This window comes from Pagrus pagrus, assembly GCF_965226575.1.
Source record: "Pagrus pagrus genome assembly, chromosome: 19".
In the NCBI taxonomy this organism is placed as follows: domain Eukaryota; kingdom Metazoa; phylum Chordata; class Actinopteri; order Spariformes; family Sparidae; genus Pagrus; species Pagrus pagrus.
Window position 1 is genome coordinate 3,437,475 of NC_140203.1, and position 14,281 is coordinate 3,451,755.

Genomic DNA, 14,281 nt, shown 5'->3' on the forward strand with positions numbered 1-14,281 from the left:
TGAGCCTGAACTCACCACGAGCACTTTAATATCATCAGCGTTATTTCCACACGAGGCATCAAACCTCTCTTTATTCTTTCTATTCCCTCTCCAAGTGTTTTATTCAGACTTTGTGTTGTTCATGTGAGCTCATGTTATCCACACAGCACCCCTCTCGCTCCACCTGTCTGCCCCCGGGTGTTGAAAGTTGTTGTGTGATAATACAGGCTGATAATCCTTCGATCTGAATGGAGGAATTTGACCTCTTTATCTGTAAGACAGCCTTTATCTTCGGTGATAATGACTTCCACTTCTCCTAAGAGACACGCAGCAGGGTTGTAAGTCAAAGTCTGGTATAAGTCTGTCTGTTGGTGTGTTTATGTAAAGCTTGTTATATAGCTGACATTTGTCCAGACAAATCCAGGAGGCCGGGATAAATCCGTACAAATCTTTAGTGTGGAGTTCGGTTTTGGTGAACTTTTACCTGGAAATTCATGCCGTTGAGCAACAGTGAGCCGTCTTCAAAGTGTAACCTTCTATTCCCTTGTGAATAAAGTTATTTATTTGTTGTTTGTCATTGAAACCAATACGGCAATCCTTCAGAGGCATAGAAGACTTTAATCTGCAGTTTGCTGAAAGATTTAAAGACGGCTCTGATCTTAGTTTGTCACCCTCTCTGTGTTAACCTTCATGCCTCTCTGTTGGGGCCTTTTGCAAATTTATGTCTGCTCTGACAGCAAAAAAAGGTCTCTGCATGGAAATCCACAGGGGTCTTCATTCCTCCCTTTAAGTTACGACGACCCGTAACCAGCAGCTTCTCAGTGTGCAAGCTTTAAGTAACTATCATGTAAATGCAGAGCTGCAGCAGCACACATGCCCTCCAGATATCTACCGCAACTCGTGGATGCGCTTCCCTGTCTTAAATTGAGTTTTTTCAGATGCGCTCTTTGGATGGGGATGCATGTAAATGTAAAAATCAGGGTCATGATAGATCTTAAACACAAACAAACAACAAACATCAGTAAGTCAAAAGAGCTGTTGTGCAGGATTCTTGGTATGTTAATCTGAATGTGTTGCCCTGAGGGGTTTCCTTTTAAAGATCTGATCTTTGGAGCTGTTTGGATGAATGATCTTTGGGTGTGGGAGGTAAGTGGAGGTGTTGCGTCACTTTTAGGATCTTTTCATGCTGATTTCACCCTGTTAAGTGTTTGTGTCGGTGCGCTGACACATCAAAAGTGGTTTCTCTAAAAGAGATCTTTCTACTCTGACATAATAAATGTATATTTTAATTCAGCAGGATATTACTGGAGTAGACAAATACTCTGCTCAGCTGCAGCTCAACATCAACAAAGTTGGACGACCTTTAAAAACTTTTCTGCACCTTTTCAGCTAAATGATGAAGGTTAAGAACAGCTCATTTCTCATCTCAAAATGTGCTCTACCAGACTGTAAACACAATAAATAGACCCCCGATTTAACTTCTCTTGTTTTAAAATTGAAAATAAATGTCACAGAAAAGTGTTTCCAGTGGATAAAGGATGAAGTACGTGAATCACATGTCGCTCATCTTTTGCATCATGTTTTCCACATGGTTTCCCAATGTTTGACCTCTGACCGGAGCTCTTTCATTGATCTCCTCTCGTTGTGTCTCTTCTTCTGCAGTGGTTTGAGAATTTGCTCCACCAGCTCATATTTACACATTTTAAAATGATGACAGTGTGTGTTAACTCACATTTTCTTCTGCTGATTTTCTGGAATTTAATTAAACATTTCTATTAAATTTGAATGGAGACTTCTCCTTGTTGTCAAAGGGAATGATAGTGGCTCATTTAGTGGCAGCAGTGGCAGTTTTTCCTCATCCTTGTACATAAATGGTCATTAAAGAATCAAATACTTGATGTGATTTAATGAAACTTTCCTCAAACATGTTGCTGAGTTTATATTGAAGACATTATTAAAGGGCTGGTTCACCCAAATCACAAACTAAACCAACTTAAAGCAAACAACAGTGTTTTCTTTCTGACCTCTCTTGGTGATTTGCACATAATTTAAAATGTTGGCGTCCAGTTTGAAACACATCTGTCCTCAATACAAGATGATTTGTTGTCACAGGATTGAGAAGATATATTCAGTTTCAACAGAAACACCTGAGACTGTCTGAGAGTGAGATCTGAGCCTGCATTACACGGACAGAAACCAGAACTATCTGCCCGGATGGATTCTGGATCAGGCTCGTGTGTGCTGTGTGTGAATACACAGGAGCCACACCGGCCTGGTCGTCTGGAGACTCCCTCTCTGATGGCGCCACCTTGTGTTAAGCTGGAGTTTAGATTTATCTCAGTCAGCCTGCAGCAGGTTTACCTCATAGTCTCATTTGTTAGAGATGATATTGTTGTTTTGTTTTTTTGTTCTGTCTTTGTTTGGTTGAACTGACTCTTTAAAGGGTGATTCCACCAGTTTCCCACATTAAAGTGTGTTTACAGGTGTTGAGGAGTACGACTGCATGTGTGGAAAAAAAGTAGTATAAAGTCTTTTGTGGCTCCAGAGGAAGCTGCATGTAATCTGATAAACTGCCTCCAGTGATGTCACTCAGTGTTGCATTGTGGGTAATGTACACCACAGCCACTTCTATTGATCTAATTCAGTAACAAACATCCTCGTTTTTTTCATGTTATAAGGAGGAAAATCACCGCAGATATCAGATTAAACAGACGATCCGCGGTGCAAAACCGTTCTGCATCAACTAACTTGCAGCGAGCTCGACTAGCTGACTTTGAGTTGTAACTTTTTATAGCGAGTTTTTCGAGAGCTCTGATGTTTAACTCGTCCGTGGTGCAGGTTATTAAATCACAAACTATCTATAAACCAGCCGGCTTTTACTTTGTCGGTCTGGAATCTGATTTATCGACACAAATTCACACTTTTCACCCACATATGTAACACAATAAATATTTTATTGATGATATAACGTGGAATAATCAGCTTGTTACACAATAATAATCACGTGTCATGAGTCTCCACTGTTCGCACGTGTTTTGAACGTCCACTCAGATCATTTCTGTTTTGATATCATGTTGTTATGAACACATAATCAAACACAAACACATCCCGTCACTATGAATATCAGAACAGTACGATGACTTCCTTGTTACTGCATGAGATGGACGGATTGTTTCTTGAACCAATAAAATGCCCTCGTACCAACACGACATGACAATATTTGGTCCTCACACATCCCGTCTGCGCTCACACGACGTTAAATAGTCTAAACAGGTAAAACGGTCCAGTAAACAGACTTTGTTTGACTGAATGTGAGCAGCTGTCGTCTGCGAGCCTCAAATAGACATCATTCCCGACCGGTGACGTTCCACTTCCCCCTCCAGTCTTCAGCCAGTAAAAGAGATGCACGGGGGGTGAAGCTCCTCATGTTTTCCTATCCTCTTCTTCCCTCCTGCGCTTTATCAATCCCTCATATATGTGTCTCCATTTCCCCCGTCCCGCCCTCTATATTTAGCTGGCCTGTGACCTGGCTGCTGCAGACTGAACCTTGCGCTACACATTGTCAAAACAAGGGACTAATCCCGTCCAACAGGTGCGAGGACACACACACACACACACACACACACACACACACACACACACACACACGCACACACGCGTCTCCCTATTTCTACCCCACACGAACACAGAGTCACAAACTCAACTTGACGTGACTCTGTTGCCGGGGGAGGCCGATGGTCATGCTTTCCAAAACCAGCCTGCGAATGCTTGAGGTCGACACACACACGTGCACACACACACACACACACACCAGACACACACACACACACAGATGCGGACGCACACACATCGCTGAATGATGGAAGGAACCAGTGTGAGGTCGACTGCAGTGTTACATCCATCAGGCCTCAGAGGTTCATGTCTGTGGTGTCTAAACAGTTCAGACACACAACTGTGTGTTTTCACCAGTGGTGGAAGAAGTGCTCAAAACCTTTATTTAAAGGGCGAATCCACCAATTTTCCACATTAAAGTGTGTTTACAGGCCTCGGGGACTTCTACTACATCACTGGATGACATCAGATTACATGCAGCTTCCTCTGGAGCCACAACACACTTTATTCACACATGCAGAAGAGCTCTCCAAAACCTGTAAAATCACTTTGATGTACTTGTTTAGCGCTAATTAGCAAATCTTAGCAGGCTAACTCGCTAAACTAAGATGGTGAACATGGTAAACATCAGCATTAGCAACATCAATGTGAGCATGGAAGCATGTATTTTACTGTTGTAGCTGCTCCAGGTGGAGACAGTTTGAACTACTTTATATACAGTTAGTTTAGTCCAGTGGTTCCCAACCTGGGGGTCGGCGGGGATCTGTGCTTTTTTGAAAACATAAATACGAATAATTTTACCTCTTTGGACTAAAAATGATCATTTTTAAGGTTCCAGGATGTTGTTTTTTTTACTATACTTCCATCCATAAGTATCCCAGTGACATAATGGATGACTATTTTCATTTTATACAAGTTAAATTCTTATTAGATATGGGTCTGTGGTCTAATTTGTTTCAGTTTAGGGTTCATTGACGGGAAAAAGTTCAGGAACCACTGATGTAAACGACAAGGGTCCCGAAGGTGACGCTGCTTTTTTGTACCAAGTTTTGTGTTGTATTCAAACTAATGAATAATAACGACCAAATATAAAGTCTTAATCTCTCAAATAATTAGTGGCTATAACTGTAAGATAAATGTAGTGGATTAAAAATTATAATATAGAGAGCCGAGAGCTGTTTTCCCATGGGGTCCACCGGAAGGGCCGTGACTTCGGCTCCCTATTAAAGTAGAAGTATGAAGTGATATAAAATGGAAATACTCGTATAAAGTACCTCATAATTACGCTTATAAACGCAGCACTTAAGTAAAAAATGTACTAGTTGTTACTCTCCACCGCTGACGATCATCCATGGGGTGATAATGCACATGGCCGTCTCCTCAGAACAAAACATCACGGCTACATAAAGCACTTGACCAGGACGACAGCAGTTGAGCGTCTGAACATGACGGCCCCTTTGACGCAGCGAGCCGATGGCACGTTTGAGGCGCGGCTCGTCACACCTCGACACTTTGTTACCACACCACCTGATGGTGTTTGCTCTACTGTGAAGGGCTGGTGGGATTGTTGTTGAACGTCTGTGAGCCGGAGCCGTTGGACGTGACCTCCACATGAGGCCGGCTGCGAGGGCTGTAGGACGGCAGCTCGGCCCTCTTCTGCTCCTCTGCTGCAGGATCGACGGCCGTGGACACGACGGTCTCCATCCGACTGGCTCGGTATATGCTCACCTGAAAGTAGAGAGGGTTATATTAACTATAGATGGATTCATTCCTTCATAAAGAGACACATTTGTTGGGATCTTTTCTTCAGATGCTCCATAAAATCTGTCTTGTTTAATTGAGGACATTTTAGCAGCCAGCTAAAAGTTCTGTCTGCAATCATTCGGGGCAGAAAAGTTTCAAAACAGTTTTTAATTAATTGAAATAGAAGACATTAACACAAAGTTTGATCCCTTCCTTTCACTCTTGCTCCTGTGTTTAAAAGGCAGCCACCTCCCAGCCTCTTCAAATGTCAAGTTCCTCTTTTGTATTAGTGAAATCCAAAGCTCGACAGACCTGCTGTGGCTAATTGCCATGAGCTGTGATTGGAGTTGACGAGCAGTCAAATACTTTTTAATTCACTTCATTCTTCTGAGATGCTGAGTTCAGACGACATGATTTCGGCCCGATAACAGCCCGACTCAACAGACGTAGGACGTGACGGTCGATGCTTTTATCAAAGTCCTTTCAGCCGAGTCTCACCACTCAGCAGCCATCTTGACAACGGCCCCAGTCAGTTATTTAAGGCATCTTAATGAACAGCCAGACCTTTACTCTCAGTGGTTATAATATGCATTAGTGTGATCTCCTCCTCGTCAATGTTTATTCTAAGTCTGTCTGCAGCTGCTCCACAATGGCGGATGTGTTACCTGGTTCGGCTGTTACAAACCAAATTGGCTTTTGGGGAGAAGAGGTGGGATTTGTGTCGTATAACCTCCATCTTTGGTTTTATAACGTCTCTAGTTTTGGGAATCGTAGTGGACAACAACCTCTGCCTCTCGACAGCCGGACAGAAAGACGTGTTCAGCGGCATTAACCAATAGGAGCACAGAGCGCTCTGCAGCTGTAAACATGGTGAAGTGACAGAGGGACGATGTTGTTGGTGCTGCGAGGTCGAACTGTGAAACAGAGGAAAGGTCACTCTCGCTTTTTCTTTCTTTTCTAAGACCAACTCCTTCACATCACATCAGCAGGGACATCAAAGATAACAGACTATGATTGGTCGGGTAGTCGTCATGTCTCTTCGCCGAGTCATGGCAAGAATTTATGACACAGTGACCATCTTAAAGGTCCAGTGTGTAGGATTTAGAGGCAGGAATAGAATATAATACTCACAATTATATTCTAATTTGTGTATAATCACGTGAAACTAAGAATCGTTGTCTTTTATATCGTACGACATGCTCCTACAGTAGCCCAGAATGGACAAACCAAACGCTGGCTCTCTCACTGGCATTTTCCCCCATCTTTAGCGGGAGAGTGAGACGAGGGGTGTTCAGTAGGTTGCAATCTGCAACCACTAGATGTCACTAATAAATCCTTCCCACTGGGCCTTTAATAGACAAAAACATCATGTCTGAGCCCACCGTCACACACACCTGTGTTTGCAGGTAGCGCGGTGATTTGAGCTCGAGCTCCTCCTTGGCGACAGCAGGAGCACAGCAGCAGAACACCTGCTGGAAACCTGCTCTGAACCTGCCGAGTGGAAGACAAATAATTCAAAACAGGATGGATTAAAAAGGCATTAAATATACGGGATTATAGACACGAATACAGATTACCCTCCACATGACATCCAGACAGACAGCTAGTCTTTTCTGACACCAGACTTCCTACCTGCTGTTGAGGCAGTAGTAGATGATGGGGTTGTACATGGTGGAGCTCATGGCCAGCCACATGACGGCCAGGTAGACCTGCTGCATGTAGCGCTGCTCGAACAAATCGGGGAAGAACTGGTGCAGCAGGAAGTAGACGTGATAGGGCAGCCAGCAGACGGCGAAAGTACACACGACCACGATCATCATCTTCACCACCTGCCACAGAGACAAACACGGCGGAGACGGGAAGGCTTTAAAATAATCTTTCCACATTTTTTTTTTTTTTTGTTTTCAGGCAGGGATTAAAAAACCATTAAATTAAATGAGGTTTGGTGGAGCACGGTCGCACTCAGAGGGCCACACGCAAAAACAGTGTGTGTGTGTGCATGTGTGTGTTTGTGTTTGCATCACCTTGCGTTTAGCGATGAGCTGTTCTTTGTAGTGTTCAGAGGAGTCCCCGGGAATCGCACTAGCCCAGAGGGTGACTCCCACCGTCGTGTACGCACATCCCATAATGCACAAGGGCAGGAAGTAGATCAGCAGTGTCACACACACATAGTATCTAGGGAGGGAGAGAGAGAGGGGGAAAATAAATTAAAAGTGTGTCAGGCTTTGTGCTCAAAAACCTGCCAGTTTTCAAACACACGCTGGCGTCTAACTGGTGTGTAACTCTGTTCAGTTGAATGTGTCTCCAGCCGTCATGAGATTAAATATTAAACAAACCAGAAAGCCAATCACAAGGTTGAGCTCCCTCTGCAAAGGAAACTCACAGCAGTATTTATAGTAGCAGTTGTAACCGAGGCTCCATATTGTCCTCCACGCCTCAGAAGACACTGCAGCTTCTGCAGTTTGAGCTCCAGAACAAGAACCAAGGCTCTTCTGAAATGGTGTGATGATGAAGTTTGTTGCATCCCAGTATTATAATTGATTTATGAGACATCAGGGGGAACATCAGAGAGAGTTTCTTACATGATGAGTTCTCCCAGCAATGGAAGAAGTACTCGCAATACCACAGTGTAGAAATACTGTACTGCCAGAAGTGCAAAAGTAAAAGTACTCATTGTGCAAAAAATCAATTGTCTGAATACTTGAGGCATTCATGTGTTCATCACTTGACAAAGTTGGAGCTTGTTTTAATTACTCTGAATAATCTTAGGTAGTTAAAGCTCTCGTCTAAGGATCAAAAAAGTATTCTAACTCCACTAACACACATTGAAGTCTGTTTACTTACTTACTCGTGGAGTACTACTGCATCTGTGAAAAAAGTGGGGTAAAGCCTTTTGAGGCTCCAAAGGAAGCTGCATGCAATCTGATAAACTGCCTCTCAGTGGCTGAGTTGCACTGTGGGTAATGTAGGCCTCAGGTTTTGAAAAGGGAGTACAGGTGATCAAAACCTGGTGCCTACATTACCCACAATGCAACTTAGTTAACTGCTGAGTGGCATCACTGGAGGATGCTTCCTCTGGAGCCACAGAAAGCTTTACCTTTTTACAGTGGCACTACACAAGACTTGTAAACACACCTCAACTGTACTTTGTGTTTAGTGCTAATAAGCAAATGTTAGCATGCTAACACATACTAAGATGCTGATCATGGTAAACTCTATAAGTGTATTAGCAACGTCATCATGAGCATGTTAGCATGCTGTCGTAAGCAGTCAGCTCAAAACACTGCTGTGCCTGAGTTCAGCCTCTCAGCTAGCGTGTCTGCAGACTCTCTTATCTTTAGTGTGGTTGTTTCAGGCCCACATCACACACCACCACCTGAGATCTGTCTGACGCCTGAGGGACTGTCTCCTGTCAGATCATCCGCTACATGTTTACATTTGTTGATACACACTCACACACATTCAAATACACACACACACACGGAGGTAATTTCTCATCTCCTTCCCTGCAGAGAGCTCAGACCAAAAAGAAATCAGGAGCACTAAATTAAAGATGCTTTAATTTGCAGAGAGGCTGAGACGGTGTGTTCGGGAGGCAGTTCATTTTGGGAGCAAATTTATCAAATGCCCCTTTTCCACTTTTAGCTGCACAGATATTTCCAGAAGAAATTGACCAGACATGAGAACGATCCTCATAGACGGATTCATCACCTGAAGAGGAGTCACTTCAGCTGCAGGGTCTATTTTTTTTTTCACATACTAAATTAATCCCTCAAGGAAAAATGGTTATCGCACTTGTTCAGCCTGCAGCGTCCCTGAAGTATGAGGCATCCTGTCAAGTGTGGGATGACACAGGATCAGACCTTATTAACCATAAAGGTGTGTTGCTGTCACAGGATGTATTAAAGCTGGATTGATACTGGACATCAAATATTTGACTTACCAGCAGCCAGAGAAACGTTCTTCTGTTCTGATTACTGAAGGAGCATGTGTAAAGCACCAGTCTTACACCACGCTCACCAAATCAGGCCAAACTAGGCTTTAATCTCACGATGTGCGCGCGTGTTTAGCTAAGACGGACTGTTGCAGTTACAAGAAAAGCTCAATATTTAAGGATATAACCTGGTTTTCTATCAATCACATGTCAAGTGAAGAGCTGAGGTGAGAATTTAGTTAGCTTAGCTTAGCACAAAGACTGGAAGTGGGGGAGAACAGCTAGCCAGGATCAATTAGTTCAAAAACACAAGTTTCAAAACATGGAGGGGTCGTTTTGACAGAGGCTCTGGTCGCCTCGGGCACTCACATCTTCTTGAAGTCCACGCTGGTGTATTCGGGCCAGTCGATGTAGCAGACCGTGCGTCCCGGCAGCAGGGCGGTGGACGAGTAGTAGTACTGAGGGAAGGCTAGAAGCAGCGCCAGCATCCAGGTCACACTGATCACCACACGGGTCTCTGTAGAAGTCAACCTCTGCTGCAGGGGATGGATGATTGCCATGTATCTGAAAAACACACACCGACAGACAGAGAAGATTTTAACATGTGGATGAGTTACTTAACATTTTACTACTGTCACCCAACTGTCTTTATGTATCCTAGTGGATTTGCATGTGTAATACATGTACACATTATTCTCAACGTGTTTCCAATTCCATATTATCAGTCTCCCTGTTGTTGCATTCAAGGACATTCAGACGTTTGAGATTTCTGGTGTCAGCAGCCAACCGTCTTGAGTTTTTACTTTCACAATGTCCTCACGTCTGCTCACGTCCGCCTGTTTCTTACTGCTCCGGGTTAGTTTTTCTTAACTCTGAGACATCATTGCATGCTTACATGTCCCACCAAGAACAATGCAAGTGAGAGCCGTGCTAAACATCCTTTATATTGAATAATGGTTCCTCTATATTGCACCCGTGTAAAGGATCCTCCTGCAAGATTTAAAGGAACAGTTCACAGCAGCTTCACAGCAAAATCTCCTGACGTAGATGGAGACTTGTTTTACAATTTGTTTGTACAATTTGTTGGTTTGTTGATTTTCTGTTTATTTTGTAGTTTTATCTTCTTGTGTTTTGTTTTTACATCCTTCTGTGTTTCCCTCCTGTGTTCCTGTGCTCCTCCCCCGTCTGATGGTCAGTCTCGTTAGCTCTGCCTTGTTCCCAGTGTCTCTCCACCTGCACCTCATCCCGTCGTTAGTTCAGTTTGTATTTAAACCCGTGTCGTCATCCTGTTTTCGTCCACTGTCCTGTGTTCCTTGAGGTTTTCTTCCTTAGTTTTTGTATCACTTTGGTATTTTCCTGCCTGCCCTTCTGTTGTCTGCTTTTTATTGTTTGCACTTTTTCCATTTTGGATTTTTGGATTGAACAATACGCTCATTCAAGTTCACTTTTAGTTATATTACTTCTACACTACTACAGAAATCATCGCTGTAGCTGTGGAGTTAAAAATGCACACATCAAACATCTTTTCAAATTCAAATTTTAAATTTGTTTTTTCCATTTTAAAACGAGTCTCCAGCTTCTTCAGTCGTTCAGGATAGTGCTGCAACGGTTTGCTGTGAAGCTCCAGAAATGTTTTCTGAACCACAAAACTTCACCCAACTTTCCATCCGCATGGGGGGAGGAGATAAAAACTCAATTTTCATTTTTGAGTGAACAGCTCCTTTAAAATGATACGGTTTAAAATGGCTCTTGCGAAACACATTTATCTAAAGACACACAGTCTCTGCAGAAACGAAATGCACCCACACTCACAAACACACACCTGTCCAGAGCGATGGCCGTCATGGAGTAGATGCTGGCGAATATGGCTGCGATGGGGAAGAAGTTGTGGAAGCGGCAGTAAACCAAACCGAAGTACCACTCGTTGTGAACCGCGTAGGCAAAGTTGATCACCGTGTTGAACGCCGACATGCCGGCTTCTGCAAAGGCCAAGTTCACCTGCAGGAGAGCGAGAGCGTGATCCACACAAGGAGCTCAACAGGTTTATACTCTGGATAAGTACATTTACTCAAGCGCATGTACTTGTACTTTACCTGGTACTTCATTCAGCATTTTTTGCTACTTTATACTTCCACTCCACCACATTTTAGGGGCAAATTAATTTGATAACTTTAGTTACTAGTCACTTGAAAAATGCTACTTATCTGATAATAGTACACAATAAATACATGGAAAATACATGTATAATTCAATTCTACTTGTACTTTTGATACTTAAGTACATTTAATATCAGATACTTTAAGACTTTTACTCAAGTACTATTCATATGAGTGACTTTCACTTTGACCAAAGTGATGTTTTAACACGACATCTTTACTTTTGACTGAACAAACCAGCAGTTTAAGCACAGCAGCAAACAATCAGTCGACTGACATCGCTCCAGCTTCAAAAATTTGAAGATTTGTTGCTTTTCCTTTTATTAATCTTTATCATTTTAAAGTTTTTGCAGTAATTTTAAGGTTTGGACAACAAAAACAAACGTAGTGAAGGTGTCGCTCTGGGATCTGGGTCATTGTGACGACGTTTCTCACTATTTTCAGAGCTTTTTGTTGGACCACGTGATGCTAACCAGGGTTTCTGCAATACCACAAAGAATAACATTTAACACCTGTTTGATAATCACAGCAATCAAAGAATAATGAAACAATCAAAAGGCGTTGTTATCCTTATTTTTCAGTGCTAATCAGCCGTATAAAAACAAATCCTAATGAGATAATTGCTTGTATTAATGCAAAGTGGCCCAGACAAGCGTCAGAAAATGGATGGATGGATCAGCAAAGAAAAAATTGTTTTCGCCAGTATCGACCTCTGCCCACTGTGAGAGGTTAAGCCTTTCTGTCTGCTGTGGCTGCAGAAGTCACAGTGTTTGCTAAAGATATTATGGTGTTGACTCAAAATGCCACAAAAAGGATTTAAAAAAAGCCTCCTGCAGCACAGCTCACTGTGACAACCTCCTGCTTTTAGTCTATGATGCACAGCCTCTTCCAGGAGCCTGCACACATTTAATAACCTTTAATTATTGCAGCCAATGGCAAGCGAGAGACGATATATCAGAGTTAAACACATTTTTTATTTAGGAAACTGAGTTAAATGCTTTTTAAAACAACAAACTAAAGTATCTGATTGGGTGTTCAGGAGGAAGGAGCTGCCTGGGAGACTAATTTCAGGGCAAACAACCCCTAATGTGCAGTAACAGGTGTTAATCTTGACCTTTGGTAAACATACAGTTCACCTCTGACCTCTCTCGTGTTCTGAATTCCAGTCGGTGTATTTATGAAAAACTAAAAGTTGCCTCGTCTTGCCTGGTTTTGATCCTGGAAGCACTGAATAAACTAAGTCTGGCTTCTTTATAACACATCACTAGATCAGAGACGCATCAGTCCCGAGACCTTCTGGTGCTTCGCGAGTGTTTTATGCAGTTTTATTAGAGAACATGTGGTTTTATCACTCACACTGTTCTTAATATGCACATTTAAGGTTGATGACTTCCACGGAGAGCTGAAATGATTTGTTCATTAACAAAGTAGTCAATCAACAGAATAATAATCATCATAATAATCATCAACGTCTTTGTTTATGTCATTTTGTCAAGAGTAAATACCAAACTAAGCTGTTTCCAGCTTCTCAAACGGGATCATTTGATGCTTTTCTTCGTCTTATGTGATGATGAACTCAAAATCTTTGGACTTTGCAGTGTCGTAAAGGTCGTACTTGAGTAAAAGTAAAGATATCTTGTTAAAAATATCACTTAAAGTAAAAGTGAAAGTGGCAGAAAATGTACTTTAGTATCAAAGGTGCAAGTAAAAGTAAATCAAACAGATATTTACATGTATGGATTGTAGATGCTTCGGGTCGACTGATTATCAGCCTGATCAATTATCTCCGCTGATATTCAACGTGTTTCTGATTATCAGAACAAGCTGCTGTTTGTGTCCTAGTCCGGTAAAATGAATTAAATTGAAAATACACTACTTTGGCTCTGATGGAAATACTCGAGTAAAGTACAAGCACCGGAAAATTGTACTCAAGTAGCCTGTAGTGCTTGAGTAAATGTACTTAGTTACATTCCATCAGTGTGATGTTGGACTGTTGCTGGGACAACACGAGCAGAGAAGACATTTTCTAGGATAAGTGGGAGATCAGGTGATTTACAGAGCGATCAATGAGCTGAATCTGAAAGTAAATAAAGTCAATATGTAACATTTTTCACTTGAAATGTATCAGGAGTCACAAACACTTCTGTGGTTCCATGTTTTGATATAATATCTGATCTCCAAAGTCAAGAGAGTTGCAATATCTGCATGATTCACTTAATTAATCCAGACATGTAGCAGTTATAGAAGGTTATTTAATTATCAGTCCTTCCTGATTAATTCCTGATACTCGCTCCTTAGTGACTCCTCTCATCTCTGTGTATCTTATTGTAAAGTGTTACCAACAGATATCCTTCGTACAGGAGCTAAAGTTCATGGTGGTTTGTAAGATGATAAAATAAAATAACACAATTAAAAACACAAAGAGCTCAAAACTTGTATCACCCTCTCAACCTGAATAAACACTCACTCCTCCATTCACTCCTGTTTACTCACCAGGAAGTAATTGGTGACGGTCCTCATGCGTTTATGCGCCAGAATAATCCAGATAACCACCACGTTCCCGACCACGGACACCACGACGATGCTGCAGTAAGCCACAGCCCAGAGTGTGATCTGCCACACCGGCTGGACGAACTGGTTGAAGCCGTCGCTGCAGTTCACGGACACGTTCGTCCCGTTTGCGCCGTTAGACTCGGTGGCGTTGCACAGCGGCTCCATCTTCTCCTGCGCATCTGAGTTGGGTGTTTTAAAAATAGACGAGTGTCCTGTTACCGGAACAGAGTCCCTTTTTCTCTAAGAGGAGAAGGAGCAGCGAGTGGGAATATACAAAAGGCGAAATTCCCACATTTTCTCCCGG

At 42.4% G+C, this 14,281-nt stretch overlaps 1 protein-coding gene across 2 annotated transcripts; it reads right to left on the minus strand.

Annotated features, from left to right (window-relative positions):
- Positions 1 to 2,942: 2,942 nt before the first annotated feature.
- Positions 2,943 to 14,281, minus strand: tacr1b (tachykinin receptor 1b; the record flags this gene model as incomplete). 2 transcript variants are annotated; one of them, XM_084382665.1, is made up of 7 exons in its annotated part: positions 13,918 to 14,281; positions 11,091 to 11,266; positions 9,638 to 9,832; positions 7,359 to 7,509; positions 6,967 to 7,163; positions 6,729 to 6,825; positions 2,943 to 5,319 (listed from the first exon to the last, which is right to left on the minus strand). In XM_084382665.1, the coding sequence occupies exons 1-7, from the start codon at positions 14,140 to 14,142 to the stop codon at positions 5,134 to 5,136; spliced, it is 1,227 nt and encodes a 408-aa protein (XP_084238791.1). In that variant the 5' UTR covers positions 14,143 to 14,281. The 2 variants fall into 2 exon arrangements, with proteins under 2 accessions (XP_084238791.1, XP_084238792.1); XM_084382666.1 differs by lacking the exons at positions 2,943 to 5,319; positions 6,729 to 6,825 and having other exon boundaries at positions 6,963 to 7,163.